General features: G+C 42.5%; 1 protein-coding gene across 1 annotated transcript; it reads left to right on the top strand.

Annotated features, from left to right (window-relative positions):
- The first annotated feature begins 1355 nt into the window (after positions 1-1355).
- Positions 1356-20458, top strand: LOC118312350 (zinc finger protein 850). The gene is made up of 18 exons (XM_047333890.1): positions 1356-1597; positions 3204-3381; positions 3481-3896; positions 4419-4614; positions 5545-5591; positions 5977-6145; positions 6248-6322; positions 6454-6528; positions 6605-6691; positions 6829-6903; positions 7657-7899; positions 8275-9061; positions 9166-9181; positions 14141-14261; positions 15135-16090; positions 16647-16866; positions 17287-17433; positions 18895-20458. The coding sequence occupies exons 1-18, from the start codon at positions 1589-1591 to the stop codon at positions 19593-19595; spliced, it is 4518 nt and encodes a 1505-aa protein (XP_047189846.1). The 5' UTR covers positions 1356-1588; the 3' UTR covers positions 19596-20458.
- Positions 20459-20865: the final 407 nt, after the last annotated feature.

The raw sequence follows: 20865 nt of genomic DNA, 5'->3' as shown, positions 1-20865 counted from the left end.
GTTTTGGTCTTGACAGACCTCGACCTCTTGCCGGAGGGAAGCATTTCAAAAAGTTTGTGTCCGGGGTTTCTTTATGCTTTTTCCCTCCTGATGTTTGATTCTTAACCCTTTAGAGGCAAGCAAATGTACAGGAGCTTTCACTCAAAGCAGACCAAGATGTAGAGACATTACTTGATAGCTGGTGACACTTCACATGGGGGGGATCCTGGAGGCCTCTGAGCATGTCTGCCTGTGAGACGGTATCAACAAACCCAGTTTTTAAGCCCTTTGTTTTGACAAGGCACAACCTTTTCTGTGGCCACCACAACAAACTGACTCATGAATCCCAGCTAAGACCTCTATGTATGTATTGCCTCGGAGCCCTGACAGGGCAGAACGCAGGTCCTCGACCCCCGACTGCAGGGCTCAAACAGCCAAAGTAAGAGGCTGCTTGACATAAAAACTGAAAGCCTTTTAGGAAAGAATAAACCTCTACACCACCGGGTAATTTGACCGGAGCCCACTCCCCTTCTTGTCCACCTGTATGAGGTTAAAGGAATAGTTTAGTGATTTTGAAATGGGGTTGTATGAGTTACTTATGCATCGTATATATGTTACCTCATGGAGATGGAGATCAGCAATGTCAGGCAACGGAGTTTGGAGGAGAAGTGGAAGACGCAAAAGTTGGAGCTCTACTTTTGCACAGGGGACCACTGAAAAACCCCTTTTTTCGCCACATTTTTAAATGCTTACCTAGAAATAATATCTCCGTTCAATTGTGCGCTGAAGGACGTATTTTTTTCACTGCTTCTCCATACACAGTTAAATGACCTCACTGATCACCATCTCCAAAAGGAAACATATTAACTTTGCATAAGTAACTCATACAACCCCCCTTCAAAATCACTGAACTATCCCTTTAATTGATGAGCTACAGGGGTTATTGTCATACAAAATGTATATGTTGTACTGACAAAAAGAATGTGACATAAATGTCGATACATTCATGTTGTTAATAAAAAGATGTAGTCTTTATTGGTCTGTGCATGAGACATACAGTATATACACATCCTTTATTACGCAGGCAGAGTTGTTGTACATGGATGTTGTAATGTAGCGATATGAAGTAACTGCAGAGATAAATACCATGATGGAGAATGTTTTATAATAATAAGAAAAAATATGATGACTTTGTATATAAGTTTAACAATTATGGAAAATGTTGTTCTGAAAAGGGGCTGCAAGGGAGACTAGTTATCATTATTCACTAACTCGGCAATTTAACGTTTCTTGATTCATCTCTTCACGGTGCTGTCCCTCGTGCTGTCCAGCAGGGGGCGGTACGCGGCCTCCCTCCAGTTGGTGACCTGCCATCGCCGCTGCAAAAGAGGCGGAGAAAAAAGAAACAGAAGAAGAAGAAGTGGTGGCGCAATCACAGTTTAGCTAACACACACACACACACACACACAGTTGGTTGGTAGGTAGGTAGGTGTAGCGCCTGACAGCTGCTCCATCCACAACACCGCCACCACAACAGCTTCTTCCCCTCGCTCGCTGCACATCCTCGTCCGCCGATGACATCCTTCAAACCCGGCGGGCACGTCGCACTATGTTCGAGGTAACGTAGTAGCTGCTAATCGGGCTAATATCGCACCGTACTGCCGCTTAGAGAGCAGCTTAACAAGCTAGCAGCGAGTTAGCTGGTGGCGCTTGTTGTGAACTGAGCAGGCGACATCAACGGTTCATTCTTCGAGGGAACTTCTCCAGGTTTCTGCTTGTTTTGAACTTAGAAAAATGTCCGACGTGTTTTGCGTTGTAGCTCAAGGACGATGCGAGCTAGCGTCACAACATAGACGGGAGTTTATTATAGTGTCACGTTATCGTGTTGGTGTGTGTTTCCGGTTGGTGTCACCATATGAACAAATCATCGATTTGAATTTCTGAAATGCTTGTTTGTTAAGAGTAGACATTAGCAAATGTTGACTTTCAGTCAGACAGACAGACAGACAGCAGGTGGTAAGATAAGGAAACTACAATTTCAGCCTTGAGTAATAGATAATACATGAAGAAATACATTCATGAAGGGAGAAATGTTTGCAGGACTGTTGTATTAGGCTGCATTAGTTTGACCTAGGTGTACCTAATATACTGCCAACCTTCTTTTTCTTCTTTCTTTCAAACAAAAGTGTGACACTGCATACCAAAAAACAACAAAACAAAATGCTTATAAAGGGTCATAAACAATATTTATAAATATATTGTACATGAGTGTATATTGAGTATATAGTCAGTCCTAAAAAGCACAGAGAAAATAACACTACATTACTCCAGACAGTGACATTACAATATCTTTTTATTATTATTATATTTTGGGATATATTGTTGATCTATAAACTAAAAGCTGGTTTGTTTTGACAGGGGATGGTTGGGGCTGTTCGATCCATTAGTTCTTTGTTGCTCGCCTGGGTCCAGATCACTTTAAAGGGATAGTTCAGTGATTTTGAAGTGGGGTTGTATGAGTTACTTATGCATAGTTAATATGATACCTTATGGAGATGGTTACGCTAGCTCGCTGATCACCACCTCCACTAGTTGACATATTAACTTTGTATAAGTAACTCATACAACCCCACTTCAAAATCACTGAACGATCCCTTTACTTGATGAGCTACAGGAGGGTTATTGTTATACAAAATGTATATGTTGTACTGACAAAAAGAATGTGACGTAAATGTCGATAAATTAATGTTGATAAATAGATGTAGTCTTTATTGGTCTGTACGTGAGACATACAATATATACATACATCATTACGCAGGCAGAGGTGTTGTACATGGATGTAGTAATGCAGCGATATGAAGTAACTGCAGAGATAAATACCATGATGGAGAATGTTTTATCATAATAACAAAAATTGTGATGACTTTGTTTTCATATCAGTTTAAAAATAAAAAATAAATTACATTGTTGTTTATAGAAAATGTTGTTCTGAAAAAGGGCTGCAAGGAAAAGTTGTTATCATTATTGATTAATGCAGCAATTTATTTTTTCTCAATTTATCAATAAATTAGCAATCAAAACAAATGTTTGTAAACGAAATGATTAATGGAAGAGATTTACAATATTTGGGATTTTTGCTGAACAAAATGACTTGAAGGATGAGTTGATTTTATCACAGTAGTGATTTGCTCACTGAGCTTTTGCGTCCTTACCTGTCTCGATAGGATCCTGAACTCCAAGACCCGTTGTCGCTGAGTCTAAACGAAAACTACAATGGCCGGAACTCGCCACATCACGATCAGAAAAAAGCACAAGCGAGTCCCGACTATAACTGTGACACGCCGGAGATAAGTCGAGTGATCATCAAAGAGGAAGAGGACGGCTGGACCGCGAGTGACAATGGTGAGTGTGAAATCTCAAATATCTGCATCACCTTATTAGGTTGTCAGGCATTACAGTTACTCTGTTGTGATTGGTCACCTATTTTGTTTTGTTTTACAGATGAGAGCTACTGCTCAGGGGGAGAAACGGGGGATCCTGCTGCACACACATTTCATCCCCACCTCAAAGCATGTGAGGAAGAGAGCTGCAATTCACATGCAGTAAAGAGACAATGCTCGGAGGAGTCCGGCCACATGCTCACAGACTCTGATGCTAAACCCAAGGTTTCCTGTGTTGGCGTCAAGGTGCCGGGACATGAGACCGCGGACGAGTGTAATAACACAGGAGAGAGATCTTTCTCCTGCCCAAAACGTGAGACGACCCCCAGTCACACGAGGAACGTGAGCTCCCGTCAGAGATCACACGCAGAGGAGGGATGTCACGCCCCAGGCCAGAGCCTCGATGTCAAACAAAGCACATCTTTGCCAACCGAAGCAGAACCGCACGAGACCAAATCATCAGCACTTTGCCAAACAGTATGTAGAAGTAACACGATTAACACTATGCAAACATTATTCATCATCTCCTTTCCCTTACCTGTTTTATTTGTGATTTAGGTTATAGTTTCATATAGTCAGCTGAAGGACTGAAATTTAGAATCGGTCAAGCAGTTTTCAGAAACAAACTCCGGAAAATGTCAGGAAATTTGGGGGTTTGCCGTTCACATATGAAAAAGGCAGCAGGAGATTCTCCGGGTCAGAGAAGTTTACAACAGTAGGAAAACTTTCCATTTGCGGATATTTGCATTCTGACATACAGGCCATGGAAAATGTTCTTGAATGATGTCTTTCACTGTCTTTTGAAACATCAAATTGCAATTTCTTTTGTATAGTTCAAGTGCTAAACAAAGGAAAGGAATATTTACTTTTTTTTTCTCTATGGATTTCAACCAAATAAGAGAAAGGTGTGGTGTCTCTACTTCCTGGCAGATCGACTTGGTGAGAGAAAACACCTATGATACGAATTAATACTATCACACACTTGTGTTTTGTATTTAGGATTCCCCTGAGAGTCAGGCCCTTGTGTCACACGGTCTCAAAATGGCATCTGCGAACTTAGAGGGCCAAACCCTGCATCTGACTGTTCGATTGCAGGCCGGGGAGGCGGAGGAGGGGCAAGAGGAGGCGGAGGAACAAGATGACGAAATCGGAGGTTTAATCAACTCTGACGGAGAAGTGGTCGAATGGGATGCCAGTAAGTTATAATATTTATAACAGCACGTTCACCTCTGCGAGCACTGAAGGTTTATTTACTCAAAGAACTGCTTCTGTTTCACTTTCACATGGGCGTTTGAGATATTATTTTGTTAAAGGAAAGTTTTAGGTAACAGTTGGGAAAAAAGAAAGGCACATTTTGGACAAACAAGTCTTTCCAAATAAACATCTTTTAAAATCATGAAGACTGGATTGTACGGACTTATTTTCCGTCATCATGTTCACATTTACAATGTAATGATTGGTCTTAACCAGGGTTGGCTCAGATTACTTTGAAATGTCAGTTACTGATAACAAATGACCTGGCAATTTTTGTAATCAGTAACGTAATCCATTGGATTATAAAAACAATAGAATCTTATCTGAATACTTTTGGACTACTTCAAAATCAAACATATAAATAAAAAATAAAAAATATTGCACCTTATACCCCAAAAAATGGACGCAACCACAACATTTTGAGTTCCACACATGAATCTTTAAAACTTTTTAAACATCAGAAACATTTTCGACAAAAATATAATGCATGGAGCATATTCAGCATTTACAAAACAAACCAAAAAAAGCACTATCATTATCTATAAATCATAGGAAAATAAAACATTACCAAAACTGGCAACCGGAGACTGTTGAGTAATGTATACAGTAAAATATATAATTTTATTTCAAATTATGATTTTCAAATTGTCATTTTTTTATTGAGACCTTGACAATGTAACTATAATCTAATTAATTTTTTTTCAAGTGTAACCTGGTTGTAGTTACTTATTATTTGTAGTCTGATAACGTAATCCAGATTACATGTAATCCGTTACTACCCAACCCATAGATTTATTCTGCAGCTAGAACGCAGCCTGTCTGCTGAATCTGATCCTGAGGCAATCATCTTGATTATTATTTTTTTTTGCAGGTCCTGATCGACGCTCTGATTGCACAGAAGGTCCTCAGCATAGTAAGGTAATTTATCTTGAGACATCATTTATCAATTTTTCGCGATGCAAAGGGATCAGTAAGGGACAGTAACCTCCCTAAAAAAATATCTAAGGATCTAGACTAGAAAAAAACACGTTGTAGGGGTGAAGGAGAGCTGCCGACTAAATGTAGACATAAGTAATAGAACAGCAGAGTGTAACTTTGGTTTTATGGTAGATTTTAACATCAAAAATACATTTGTGAACCCAAACTTGGTTTAGAAAGGAGAGAGTCTTCAGTCTATAACAGAATAGTTTGGATTACCCCTGTAACTGCCATAGAAATGTATTCATTCCTGCTCTTTGTTTTCTGGCTAAAGGGCTTTGAGGTCATTATTCTGATGTTTGTTTTTTTATGATTATGATCACAGGGTGTCAGCTTGTCTGTGTCTCGGCTGCAAGGCCAAAGCCAGAGAGACAGCAGTAGTCCAACGTTCATCATGGAAGTTGTGTCTGTGGGAGAAGATGAAGAAAGGGAAGAAGGGGAGGAGGAAAAAGAGAGAGTAGTAAAGATGGCAACCGTTTCCCCTTTGTGTCGTGGTAAACGGAAATCAGAAGTTCAAATCGAAAGCTTTTCAGGTTGTAAATACTGGTTATGTCTCAGCTCTGAGGTTATATTGTTTTTCAACATTGTGTTTGCAGGAAAGAGACACAGAAGAAAGAACAAGATTCCAAAAATAACAGTGGCAGCAAAGAGAGAAGTTCCTGCAAATCCTGGTGAGTGGGCTTCACAGTATTGATTCAAATAGGTTTCAGAAGAGAAATGATAACATTTGTATTTTATTCTCTTATCCAGAATTCAACATGTATTTCATAATATTTCCTTCTGTTCTTTTTGTGTCACAAAGTAAAGAGAAGGGGCAGAAGAAAAATTTCAGAAACTCCACCGTTGTCTGAGAAAGACTCGGAGGCCGAGCCCGGAGGTGAGCGTTCCGCCTGATTTTTTTTTTTTATGAGGATTGAATGCATGTTTATGCTTCTGTTTGTTATTAATTACAGTATCAAGGCGGAGCCGAAGAAAGAGAAATGTCCCCGCCGTAGTGGAATCAGAAGAATCGGAACCAAAAGCCGTCCGCCGTGTCTCCGGTAGGACAAAAGAAAAAAAACATTTTAATCCCATTCTGACAAGGTTCTTGATGCACAACCAGTATGAGCGTTTAACATCAGTTTTATATTTCAGACTACAGCAGTAAACCCCTTTTTTCTCCTTTTTCTTTTAACAGCAAAGCGACCGTACAGGAGAAGGAAAGAAACCAAACAATCTGCTGAAGGAGGAGAAAACAGTGGTGTGTCAGCTGGTAAGAGCAAGGATCATGTCCACAAGAGTGTAAAACCAATATGGTAACTTTTACCAAGGACAGAAAAGATTGCTGTGTTTGAATTGCCTTCATTTTTTTCAGTTGGTTACTGTACATGGTTAGCTCCGTTTCACCGATGTTGAACCGGTATTGTCGGTCTGAGTAAAAACACTGGTGCAGTGATACACTCTTGACCTCAGCTAGGATTTTCATGTTCACCTGCCCAGTGTTTTGTGTCAATAAACACACCCCCGACAGTCAGGTCCTGCTACGTTGGACTCTTTCCAGGGTTAAATAAAGCGATCATTAAAAAAAAGAGGGACACGTAAAAGGAAAGACTGCAGATCCAGTCCAAGCTGTCTCACCTATCAGCAGCAGTCTGAACATCAGAGCAAGATTTTTTGACACTGTTGATTGTGCAAAGAAAAAAAAATCTAGGTTTGAGTCCAAAACAATAAAAGCATAAATACGATAAAGAGGGTTTGCATCTCAGCACTGGATAACTGAAAATCTGTACGTCGCTTTGGACAAAAGTGTCAGCAAAATGAATATAATGTCAATGTCCGTCCGTCCGTCCGTCCGTCCCCCCCCCCCCCCCCCCCCCCACACACACATACACACACACACACACACACACACACACACACACATACACACACACACATACACACACACACATACACACACACACACACACACACAAACACACACACACACACACACACACACACACACACACACACACACACTTAGGGAGGAAGCGCCCTGGCAGAAAGATGGTCCGTGTACCAGTAGACATCCCTCCCGAGCTCCTGAAGAAGCCCAAAGAAACGATCGAGTACCGCTGCACGGTGTGCGGCAAAGAGTTCCCGCACGCCTATAAACTGGAGAGGCACGAGCTGATCCACACCGGAGAGAAACCGTACTGCTGCTCCATCTGCGGTCGGAGTTTCAACCAGAAGGGAAATCTCAAGACGCACTACAAAGTCCACTTAGGTGAGAGCCGCTGCACGACAAGTGGATCTTACTCAAACCATTTGTCAGCTTTCGAGCGAGTATTTTGTCGCAGAGGTTCAAACGGGCATTTTATGTTTTAAGGGGGTTATTTGTGCAATGACTCGCTATTGCTCAAATGCTTTGTTTTCATTTAATGTAAATCTCTGTAAAAACACTGACAAATACGTTACGAAAGCTTGAATGCCTCAGTTTTGGTTTGAATAACTTTCAAACTCGTCATTTAAATCTATAGATACTTACGTTAAAGTAAAACATAAGAATAGTAAAACTGGATTGATAAATGATGCAAAGGTTGTTATCCAGAAAGAGGACAAAGACTAAAACATACTTTGTCTCTACTTTGTCTCTGCCAAGGTCGTAAGGGTGTGGTGGACTTTGACGATGACGTGAATCCCATTGCGTCGGAACTCTCGGAATACTTGAAGTCTCTGCCCGGCGAGTCCAGGATCAGAACGTCCCTCCGTTGCCTGGAATGCGGCAAAGACTGCGAGAGTCAGTCGGCCCTGCAAGCACACCACATCACGGCGCACACGCCCACGGCTGTGGAGGCGAACGCCGCCGAACACGTCGCGTCGCAGCTTCTCCTCTGCCGCCGCTGTGGTGTTCAGTTTGGCGAACAGGAGAAGCTGGAGGAGCACATGAAGACCCACGTCAAGGAGAAGCCCTACTCGTGTCCCGACTGCGGCAAGAGGTTCATCAACGAGAGCTACATACAGATCCACCAGCGCATCCACACGGGGGAGCGGCCGTTCCTCTGCTCGCAGTGCGGCCGGGGTTTCCACACGGCTTCGTCACTCAAGCTGCACGAGATGCAGCACTCGGATGAACGGCCGTTCGCGTGCTCCATCTGCGGCAAGACATTCCGCATAAACTCTTACCTGACGGCACATTACCAGACGCACCTTAAAGACAGACCGTTCATCTGTAGCCTCTGCGGGAAAGGCTACACCCGAGCGGAGGAGTTGAAGGTGCACCACCGGCTGCACACCGGAGAGAGACCGTATGAGTGCGAGGAGTGCGGGAAGAGCTTCATCTACCGCCAGGGCCTGCGGCAGCATCAGCGCACGCACGCCGGAAGACGCATCGGGCCGACCCGACAGCTCGGCCGACCGAAGCAGCAGGCCAGGCTTGAGGTCTTATAGTCACTCTGATGATGCATTTTTTTATGTCGTTAGCTGTGTTTGGAAAATATTGCAGTAAAAAAAAAAAGTGCTTCTTCCTTCCTTCTCATCCTCCCGCCTACAGCATGGACCTTCACCATGTCTGAAATAAATATGCGCTACAGAGTCAGTGTGAATTGCCAAAAAATAATAATAATTTGGAAGCTTAACGTGTTGTCTATCCAGTATGATTTTGACAGTATGTTTACTGTAGCCCAACTGTACAATTTGAGTGCCTTTGTATCCTGCATGCCAAATATCAATACTTAATGTTCAAAACATTATGCACAATATCCTTGTTATTTTAAAAATCCATGTTGATGGAATACAGAAATTTTTCAGAAATGCGTCTTCCTTTTTTGTTGTTGTTGTTGCTGTTGCTATATTTGAAATAATGTACCCTTACATCATGACTTATGTATTGTAATCATCTTACAGACCCTCTTAAGACGGGTGGTATGAGAGGTACAACATGACAACGCAAGCGTTTACCCCACTTTGAATTCTTAATCTTGTATAATATTTAACCACAGCAGACAGAATTAGTGATGTTTGACACTAATCAACCAACAAAACCAGGATGTAGAGTCAAAGGGCAACCAGAGGGACTTTTGTATAAATCCATCAAACAACACTTGGGGAGATATTTTGCTCTCAATCACAAATGTTAACCTCATTTGCAGCCCTAGAGAAAAATGTGTCTTAATATTTTTCAAAACCCTCTTTGAAATATTATGTGGCACCTAATTATGCAACATATACTTGATTTATTTTACTTTCTTAATACATACATATTACAGTAGATGCTTCATGCATTGAATATCTATGATCATGCAGCAGAATAATAGTGTCTGTGTTACCTGTATCATTATTGGGTCTTCACTTTAGTAAGCAAATTATTTAGTCTAGTGGTTCCCAAACTTTTTCTGTCAACTCAAGAGTTACCGCTGTCATCTCATGCCACATTATCCTTTGAATACACTTTATCTGCATGTATATATTGAGTAAGAAATTGTTAAACAGTGTTAGTTTGTGTAAGGATTACTTATTGGATGTCTGTCCTGTGTTAAAAAACAAACAAACAAAAATTCAGAGTAAGATGTAATAATAGTGGGGCTTTTATTGTGGCTAACTGGAAGCCCCGACGTTGCTCAATGTGGCTAGCGGCTAAAGCTAGAAAGGCTATAATATACTTTTTTTTAATCACACAGAAATGGGCCATTCTGCATAACTATTTCTTATACTTTTGTGTAAAAAAATATTTGGTTGCTGATACTTGCCTGTGCCATGTGTAAAAGAAACGTCAGAGTAAGATATCATATTAATGGGGCTTTTATTGTGGTTTTAAAGGCTAACCGGAAGTAGCGACGTTGCTCTATATATGGCTAGCGGCTAAAGCTAGAAAGGCTATAATATACTTTTTTTAATCACACTGAAATGGGCCATTCTGCATAACTATTTCTTATACTTTTGTGTAAAAAAAATATTTGGTTGCTGATACTTGCCTGTGCCCTGTGTAAAAGAAACGTCAGAGTAAGATATCATATTAATGGGGCTTTTATTGTGGTTTTTAAAGGCTAACCGGAAGTAGCGACGTATAAGTGGCTAGCGGCTAAAGCTGGAACAAGGCTATCACCATCAGATGCAAACGCTCATTTAACTCAACCCGTGAGTTGAGTGGACGAGAACCGGACCCGCCGGGTGAGCACGATGAACATGGACACGGGAGAGGAGTAGAAACACCGACACGTCGTCCGGATGAACTTCTATCAAGCGACCACTTTTTCTTTTGTTTTCAACTGAGGGGGGAAATAGAATCTATGCTGAGGTTGGTTCAACATGTCTATTGTCTGTTTGTTTGTTAGCTAGCTACGTTAGCGAGTGTTCCTCCGTCCGAGGTGACAGGTTGGACACCGGTGGATTTATGTGTTGTTTGTTATTGTAGCTTGGGTTGATGGGGAGGAGGAAGAGGAGGAGGAGGAGGTGGAGGGGGGCGGCGGCTAATTGTTAGCTAATTGCTAGCCCACAGCTAGTGAGTGAACGCCATGTCTGTCGGTGGCTAGCAGGCTGAAATAACACCCTTTCCCCTCCGAGGCGGCTTGTGCACCGGAGGGCTGCCTCGTTCAGAGGTCACGTACCGGTGTCTGCTGCAGAGAACGTGTGCTCCATGGTGTGCTGCTGCTTGTTGTTGTTGTTGTTGTTGTTATAACTAAGCCACTGTAGATGCCAACAGGTCAGTCGGTTTGTTTGCTGAAGAAACCTCACAACCCCCAAAACGACTAAATGGATTTAAAAAGCATGAACCTCAGATGAGTCCCTCTTGGCTAAATGCTACGGAAGCTAGCTCGGGCTCCTCGGGGCAGATGCAGATGCCCATTTTTGACTCTTGTACACTTCGACGTCATTTCATAAATCATAATACTTGTGTTCAGATTGTGAAGAGAAATCCTTCGAGCTTTAAAAGGCCCCAGTCATGTTCAGATCCCCCATGTCACAGCTAAAGCATCCGCCCTCTGCTGAAGTGTCCTTGAGCAGGACAATGGATCTGTTCCAGGGGGGAGGGAGGGAGGGAGGCACTGGTGCATAGCCGACAAACCCCCACCTCGTACAGTAGAAGAGGACGAGTGACAGACAAGGATATACATCCGTCCTCCTCCTCCTCCCCATCATCATCCTCACTGACATCTGTCCGCTGCTGGAGGCTGGAGATCCAGATGTGATATGATAAACAACCACAGTCACTGAACGATCTGTGAGGAGATTATCTTCATAACAGATCACAACACAAACATATTAAAGACATTATCAATTCATTTCTTATTCGTTTTTCTTGATTAGCGTAATGATGATGCTTCCAAACCAACGCTTCCAAATGGTGGATCCAAATGGCTTTAATCAGTGAATGTTGACCATTTTGCTTGAAAAACGTGACTAAGTGATTCACCGATCATCGAATAATGGATTGATAATTGATGAGTCCACTTGTCGCATCAGGGTTTTGTGTTGTTATGAAATGTATTGTTGTGTGGCTCATTGAGTTATAAAAAAATATTGGAAACAAAAGTTTATTATCATCCATATCACCACTGCCAGTTTGTCGGAAAGGAGAAAATCGGTTCTGATAAGCTTTTAATCTTCCTCTGACTATGTCCATCAAATGTGACTCGTGGGGGCGGCTGTGGGTCAGGAGGTTTAGTCGGCCGTCCACTTACCTGAAGGTCGGCGGTTCGAGCCCACCCTCCCCCCTAGTCCAGGGGTGTCCCATCATTCCAGTAAAGGGCCAGGCTGAGGACGGATTGTCCTTCCTATCTGCTATTCCTTGACCTCAGTGGAACACGTCATTAGGTCAAGGAAAGGTGTAAAGGAGGACTGATAGGACTTAGGAAAAGCCGACAGCGCTGCTCAGAGAATCCAACTCGGCTTTCACTACACTACGTCATCACGCGATGGCGGATGTTGTTGAAGTGTCTGTGGTGGTGAAACTACAAATTTCCGAAGATGAACTACTCAAAATGCAGCTGCTCCATCAGCATGTTTCAGAGTGTTTTATCACCGTGTGGCATCAGATGTTATGATTCCTATGCAACAGTAACTTACATGATGTGCGTTTCTTCTGGGTCATATTCATACTCTTCTACTTCTTCTACTTCTACTTTTTACTTACATTGAATCCTTTACGTCCGTGCATGACGAGCCACGTTAAATATCGCTGCCGCAATGAATTATGGGGCGTCTATATCTCCTTACTCCAACATAGGAAGCTCCAGTGTTCCCTCTGCTAAAGGAGTTTGGAAAGGAAGCGTTGAACCTCCTTTCCTATGCATTTATAGAATCCGAACAGCTCTTATCATGGCTGCTGAGGAAATACTTTGGGGTCACGTCAAGATTTAGGTAACTTCTTAAGTCAATTTGACAATTGGACCGCACTCCCAGTGTGGCTGCAGGTTTTCATTCCAACCGAGCAAGGGCACACTTTTGACTCCACCTATTCAATCAACTAAACTTTCTCCACACAGATAATTTGTTGGATCGGGTGTTCTCTCGCTCGGTTGGAATGAAAACCTGCAGCCAACACTGGCGCTTTACTGGAATAATGGGACAGCCCTGGAGTGTGTGTGTGTGTGTGTGTGGGTGGGTGGGTGTGTGTGTATGTGGGTGTGTGAAAATGTGACTTGTGCTGTCAAAGCGCTTTGAGTGGTTAATAAGACTATAAAAATTATATAAATACAGTCCATTTACCATTTAATGCTTCATGCATGTAGATATTTCAAATGAAATGACTTGTAACTCCTGACTTACTAAGTTGAGTCACTTTATGGCTGAAGTGGGATTGGGTCTGTTATTTTAACGTATTTCAGTTGTCTTTGTAGGTATTTGCTATGTTGTAATTTTCCAATTTCCTCCAGGAGCTACAAAAAACAAAATATAGATTTTTTAGACTGAAATGAGTTGTGCTTGTGGTCAGAAGTAACGTAGCTAACTGTACTAAATAACTACTGGAAAACCAGTTGGGTTCGTAGGTGGGTGTACATTTGTACACTCCATCCCTCCACTGTGTTACTTTAGCGCTGTATGCATGTATGTTCAAGGTGGTTTAGTTTGTACTGTTATGTCAAGTGTTATGTTATTGCCTGTTATTGTGGCAATAAAGTAAAAAAAAAGAGACTGAAATGAGCCTGAAGATCCTGATTGAATATTTTGGTTTGATCAAAATCTTAGTTTTTCAGTGTTTTTGGGACCACAGACCTTATTAGCACACACTTGAAGTAAGTTTATAAAATTGTAGCTGGAGACACTTGATGAATATGTTCACAGAGCAGTTAAATCGAGTTCTTAGCTCCCTGTAGTTTAATACAAACACATATTGTACTTATTTCTAACGGCGACAGTGGACATCCGTCCAAGTATTAGATTGATAGATGTACCAGTGTTCCAGTCTACAACGATGATTACGGTCATGTTTTGTTCTGTATTTTCTGCCGCCTTCCAATAAATTCCTTACTGACTCTTGGTTCGCTGACTCTCGCTCGTTCACCTCTTCAAGGTTGTGTGTCTGAGAGATGGGCTCTGAAAACCCAGACGACTTTGGACCTGCCGTTGGCCTCGCCGACGAGGAAGATCAGCACGAGATCGGAGGTCTGATCAACTCTGACGGGGAGGAGGTGGATTTCTCCGATCTCAGTGAGTAAATAAAAAATTTGCATCAGCGTCAGGATACTGTACACTTGAGTGCTTTGTGTCCCACAAGTAGATTATGATTTTAGTCGCGGGTGCAAGAATAGGTGCGGTTGCTGGACGCACTACTAGCCAAACATTTTACTGCCACAGTTGGATATTTGCAGGAACTGTTCTTCACGGGAAGTGAAGGTAGATTGAAGATTGTAGACATAAAGTGTAGAGACTGTAGAAACATGACATCTACTGTGAGATCCTTGTTTATTTTAGTATTAATTATATAAAACAAGAATGGCACTCAGTAGAGCGTATACCTCCACTAAGGCCCAACACAGTCTCCTCAAATTCAATCAAGCTGGCACCAAATTGAAAACATTCATAGATGTCAGTCCCCCTAAATATGCCAGAATTTTTTGTCGTCCTTCCCAAGTGTAGTGGAAATCTGGAAAATATAACCTCCTTAGCAGAGGTAATAAAAGTCATCATAAATACTGTTAGATAATCCCATGAATTTGCAAAGGTACATGAATGCACGTTGACTCACCACACATTAATTTATTATTCAGATGCATTAGAGATGCATCGATCCTGCTTTTTCTCGCCAGACACCAATTCAGATTCCTAAACCCGGCCGTTATTGGCCAATATCAATATTCAATATGACCGCTCTTTTTCCAAACTTAAAATCTTTATACCTCAGATTTATCTGTGAATCTGTAAGAAATTTGAAATGTGCATTTTTCCTACTGACCTATGTACATGTCTGTCCACCTGTAGCTGTGATTTCATCTGTGCTTGGGGATGTATTGTTAAAAATGAACAACGTTCTTTCGTCTTTTAGTTTTTCCTGAACAAAGTGTTGTTCTTGTCCTCACACAGAAGCCAGCGTCGTCGTCCCTGCCGTTGGACTTGCGGACGCTCCCTCAAAGACGTTCGATCAGACCGAGAATGAAAAGCCGCCGTCTCTCCACAGCTGCTCGGTGTGCGGCAAAGACTTCCCGTACGCCTCAAAACTCCAGCGCCACCTGCGCACTCACTCGGGAGAGAGGCCCTTCCCCTGCTCCATGTGCGAGAAGCGCTTCCCCGAGAAGGGGCTCCTCATGATCCACGAGAGGGTCCACACCGGGGAGAAGCCGTTCCCGTGCACTTTCTGCGAGAAGCGGTTTGCCAGCCAGGGCGAGCTGCGGCTGCACCGGCGGACTCACACCGGCGAGCGGCCGTACCACTGCACCATCTGTCTGAAGAGCTTCTCTCGCCACTGGCACCTGAAAACGCACTTGGAGGCGATGCACTCGGAGGTCGTCGCGGGCTTCGTGAGGAAGAAGTTCCCTTGTTCGGACTGCGACAAGAGCTGCAACTCGGCGGCTGAACTGAGGGATCACCAGAGGACTCACACCGGCGAGAGGCCCTACCAGTGCTCGTTCTGCGACAAGCGGTTCGCCCTGTCGGGCACGCTGGTAAGACACGAGCGCCTCCACACCGGCATCACGCCGTACCACTGCTCCGACTGCGGGAAGACCTTCGCACAGCAGTGGACGCTGACGACGCACATGCGGACTCACACGGGGGAAAAACCATACAGCTGCACACAGTGCGACAAGTCCTTCGTCGCTCCCGGGGAGCTGCGGCGACACACCAGGATTCACACGGGAGAGAAGCCGTACACCTGCGCGGACTGCGGGAGGCACTTCTCCCTGGCTGGAACTCTCCGGAACCACAAGCGGTCGTGTCCGCAGAACAAGAACGGATCCGTCGCAGACGTCGTCTCAGGCCCGGTTCAAGCTCCGGCTGGTGAATCGTCGCAGCGAGACCCGACCGACAACATCACCTCTGAGGTATTGATACATGCACAACAGTGTCGAAGTGGAATCTTTTGTTTTTTTGTGATAATATCGATGAGAATCTTTCTTCTTCAGCCTTTAACGGGGTTCCTACGCAGTATGGGATTTGATTTGAGTAATTTCCAGGTCTAATAAGTGTTTCCAGACTTGAATCAAAAGATTTTAGAATACTAACGATCCCTCTCCATCTCTCTAGTCTAGTGAATCATCTTCCCAAGGTCAGTGATAAACGTCGCCATAGCGACAGTACGGTATCTACAGAGCCGTAGTTCACATGTGACCATGACCAGCGGAAGGATAAGTAGTTTCTATCAACTGGGCATTATTTCGATTATCCTGGTGTACTGTTGTATCCCTTGTTGATGATAAAATTTAATGTTCGAAATAAAGTATTTCAATTTAATTCAATATATGGTCTGAAAAAGAAGTATTTAGTAGTAATTAGAAGTAATTTTGAGTCTGGAAAATGTGTAGAAACTCAGATCTTAAATATTCAGTTCTTTAAACCTTATAACGTGCTTATTGCCTCTGTTTCCTTTTGTTTTTAAAGGATTCGGGCAGACAGAGTTTACCCAGTTCAGCCGAGTCACATTCTTCAGAGAGACTCGACTGCGACGAAGCAGCTCAGCATGAAAAGAACCAGAGAGAACCGGAGGAGCGGCAGGAGGAGCGGCAGGAGGAACGGCAGGAGGAACGGCAGGAGGAGCCGGCGTCCAGCCCCCAAGTGAATGTAATAGTGAAAGAGGAGGAAGAAGAGGAACCCTTGTGTGGTAAATAGAGCTGCGATAGTTAATCCATTAGTCAATGACCACTAAAATTAATCGCCAACTGTTTTGATCATCAAAATTCAAAATTCTCTGATTTCAGCTTCTTACATCTGAATATTCTCTGGTTTCTTTGCTCCTCTGTGACAGTAAACTAAATATCTTTTGGTGTGTGGACAAAACAAAACATCATCTTGGGGGTTTGGAGAAACAAACCAACATTTTTCACCATTTTACGGACCAAAACAACAAATCGATTAGTCGAGAAAATAATCGACAGATAAATCGATAATGAAAATAATCGTTAGTCGCAGCCCTAGTGGTAAATAAACATGGAATTCCCTTCAGTTGCACTTCATTAAAAGAATGCTTTCGATGATGATTGTTTCTGAACTGCCCTGGGTTATTTGTTTTCCCCACCTTTAGAAGAAGCTCCTGACCTGGTGTCTGAGAGTGAGGACTGCACCATGACAGAGGAAACTGAAGAGCAGAAGCAGCCGCCGCCGCCGCCGCAGGAGAGCAACACAGAAATTAAGATTACTGTAAAAGAGGAAGAAGAGGAACTGGTCAACAGTAAGAAAATTAGTTTACAGGAGTTAAAATGTTGCTCAGCAACTGTTAGTGTCTTTACTACAGTTATGAACAGAGATCTGATTCCATCTAACCCCTCTTTGTGTATGCTGTAAATTTAGAAAAAGGAAAATTGCCGCCTTCTCTATTATCAGTCTCTCATTTTTTTACACCACAGTTTTCTCTTTTTTTGACATGTTGAGTCCGGTTCCAGACTCGGCCGGGTGATTCTGAAACGCAGGGTCAGAGTTTAAAGGGATAGTTCAGTGATTTTGAAGTGGGGTTGTATGAGTAACTTATTCATAGTTAATATGTTACCTCATGGAGATGTGATCAGCGATGTCATTTAACGGAGTTTGGAGGGGAAATGGAAGTAGCGTAAGTCTGAGTCACGCTGTTGCAGAGGAGACCAATGAAAAACGTCTTTTTCCCCACATTTTTAAATGCTTACCTAAAAAAAAATACCCTTCAATTGTACTCTGAGGGACATATTGCATACTGTGTTGGCGCAGTAATACATGGCCGAAGTACGCTTGAAAAAAAAGTGCAAACTTAAACGGATGTCTGGCGGAAAACTGAACCAGTGAAAAAAATACAACCTTTAGCATACAATTGAACAAATATATTTTTTTTTGGGTGGTCCCCTCTGCAACAGTGGGACTGTGACTTACGCTACATCCATTTCTCCTCCAAACTCAGACATCGCTGATCACCATCTCCATAAGGTCACATTAACTATGCATAAGTAACTCATACAACCCCACTTCAAAATCAGTGACCTACCCCTTTAACAGACATTGATGTAATTACCACTTCTGCCTGCAGAGGCCGCTGTTGAGATGATTGAGAAGATTAAATTAGCAGGTTTCTAATTGATGGATTTCATTTACTACAGCTAATTAATGTTAATTATTTTGTTTCGGCCATAGAGCGAAATTATATGCCGCTTTTTTGGGCTGTTTTTTTCTCACAAGCAAAGATGGTTTCTCAGGGAAGGAGCCTCCACTCTCTATTTTTTTGATGATTGAAAATGTCTTTTTGCAAAAAAGGTTAGCTGAGATTTTTTAGAAAATGTTACATTAGATCATTCTCTCATTAATCTCTGATTAATATGACAAATCCCCGGATTTTGAGACCGATGTTTCTGAAAGGGTAAATAAAGAAGACTTATAAACAGCTGTATGAAATTAATAATGCTGTTGTGAACAACTACAGTAAGTGGGATAAGAATTTGAGAGCAGCTCGCATTTTATTTCTTAGACATAAAATGCCTGAGAAATGGGGGGAAAAAAGGTTAAACATCTAATCATTTCTACATTTAAAAAGTAATTTCATCTCCTTTCAATCTTACATCTTGTTGGATTCCACAGAAACCAATATTTTACAAATAAAAGGGTTTATATTATTTATTTTGTTCAGTGTTGCAGACTAGCATGTCTCAACTCTCCCCACTTGTTTTTCCAGTGTCTGGGGAGGATCCTGATCGTGTCGCGAGCAGTGAGAGAGACAGTCCACTGTCGTCACCAGCGCCGGAACAGTTGACGAACAATCAGACAAAGAGCTCTTACTGCTGCGGACTCTGCGGAAGAGACTGTCACAAGATGTCCGCGCTGCAGATCCACATGCGAATTCACTCGGGCGAGAAACCCTATCAATGCTCTCTGTGCGGGAAGCAGTTCACCCAGAAAGGTCAACTCAAGGGTCACCAGAAGGTCCACACGGGGGAGAAGCCGTTCTCCTGCCCGGACTGCGGGAAGAGCTTCGCCCACTCGGGGGCGATGAACCGACACCGGCTCACGCACACAGGGGAGCGGCCCTACCGCTGCTCCGTGTGCGACAGGAGCTTCAACCAGTCGGGCCGCCTGCGGGAACATGAGAAGATCCACTGCGGCGAGAAGTTTGACTGTCCTGAGTGCGACAAGAGTTTCACGCGAGCATCGAGCCTCAAGAACCATTTCCGGCTGCACACGGGCGAGAGGCCGTACGGCTGCGACGTCTGCGGGCGGGGATTCAGCCGATCGCAGAGCCTCCGGCTGCACAAACGAAAACACGAGCTGACGCAGTCCGAGGAGGAGTCTGCATTCAACGTGAAGGACGAAGAGTTCTCGCAGAGCGACGACAACTCTCCGATTAACATGTGCATAACGGACAAAAACGACTTATAATAATGTATTTATGTGAACTGTGCAGGTATGTGCCAGTAGTACTGTAACAGTACAGGAGTGTGGGACGTGACTACCTCTGTGAATAGACGTATTAAACCTTTATGTGATTCACCCTGAAAGTATTTAAGCTAAAGTATTTAACTCCCAGACAAAAAAGGTGCAGACAAAATTAATAAATGGACACAAAACCATTTGATGTTCAGCAACTAGCAGCGCGGTTTCAGACAAAACGACTAAACAAATATTTACTACAAACGCAACTTTGTAAAATCTTGGAAACTGTTTAGACGCTAAACATTTGTAGAGGCGGTACTCGGTCTCGTATATCAATCGTACCTATGTTAGTTGCATTTGAATATCATAGTATTAATGGTAGTACAAATGTGTCATTTAAGGTTTTGTGATTTCACTTTGTCCATGCAGTATTTTTTCATTCACATTAATCGTGTATGTGGAAAATTGGATTGAAGAATAATTATGTTTTTTTTGTATCAGATGTTTCTGTGGCCAGCGAGACATTTAGGAACCAGGTGAAACTGGAATTCATTGTTTGGGGAAATAAAATTATAACAAAAACAGCGGGATTGTGATATTCATCAGATGTTTGCCAAAACCATTTTTTGCCTTAGTGGTGGTGAATTTTAAATCTCTTGGTTTTTTACAGAACCAAATCATGAATTGGGTTCACCTGGTTTGATCTGACCATAAAGGTACAAGTGCTAAAAATTGTGAATAAAAGAATCATCATGTTACAAAAAGCAAAAACAATTTGAAGCCATGTAGATGGTTAATTTTTGCTCCGTGCTGCCTATTGTCTTACTGTATGGAACATGTTAAACTGAACAATAAAAATATAAATACTATAGTTTTTTGTGGGGATTTCTATCTGCAGTAGTTCAGGTATGAGAGGTACAAAATATATATAAAATATACATTAGATATGTTTAGGTTTTGAACTGGACCGATCAGTGGAAGAGAAACCTGAGAGTCACTAGTACAGATCAGAACCTGTTAACCAGCCCAATTACTGACCAATCAGAAGGCTGGAAAACCAGCACCATCAGCCTACAAGATCCTAAAGGTGAGGAATAGTACAGAGCAGCAGAGATTTTTTAAATATGAGTAGAATTGCTTTGCGTTTTCAGAGTTGATAACACTTAATGTGTACTAATAAATAAAGAAAAACTTACAATTTGTTCCTGTTTAGTATATTATCAGTTTCCATTTCGAACAGGACTTTTTTTTTATTTTTTACATTTTTGTGGATACA

The sequence above is a fragment of the Scophthalmus maximus genome, chromosome 8, assembly GCF_022379125.1.
Source record: "Scophthalmus maximus strain ysfricsl-2021 chromosome 8, ASM2237912v1, whole genome shotgun sequence".
NCBI lineage: Eukaryota > Metazoa > Chordata > Actinopteri > Pleuronectiformes > Scophthalmidae > Scophthalmus > Scophthalmus maximus.
The sequence above is the reverse complement of the archived record's forward strand: the minus strand, read 5'-3'. Positions and strand labels throughout refer to the sequence as shown.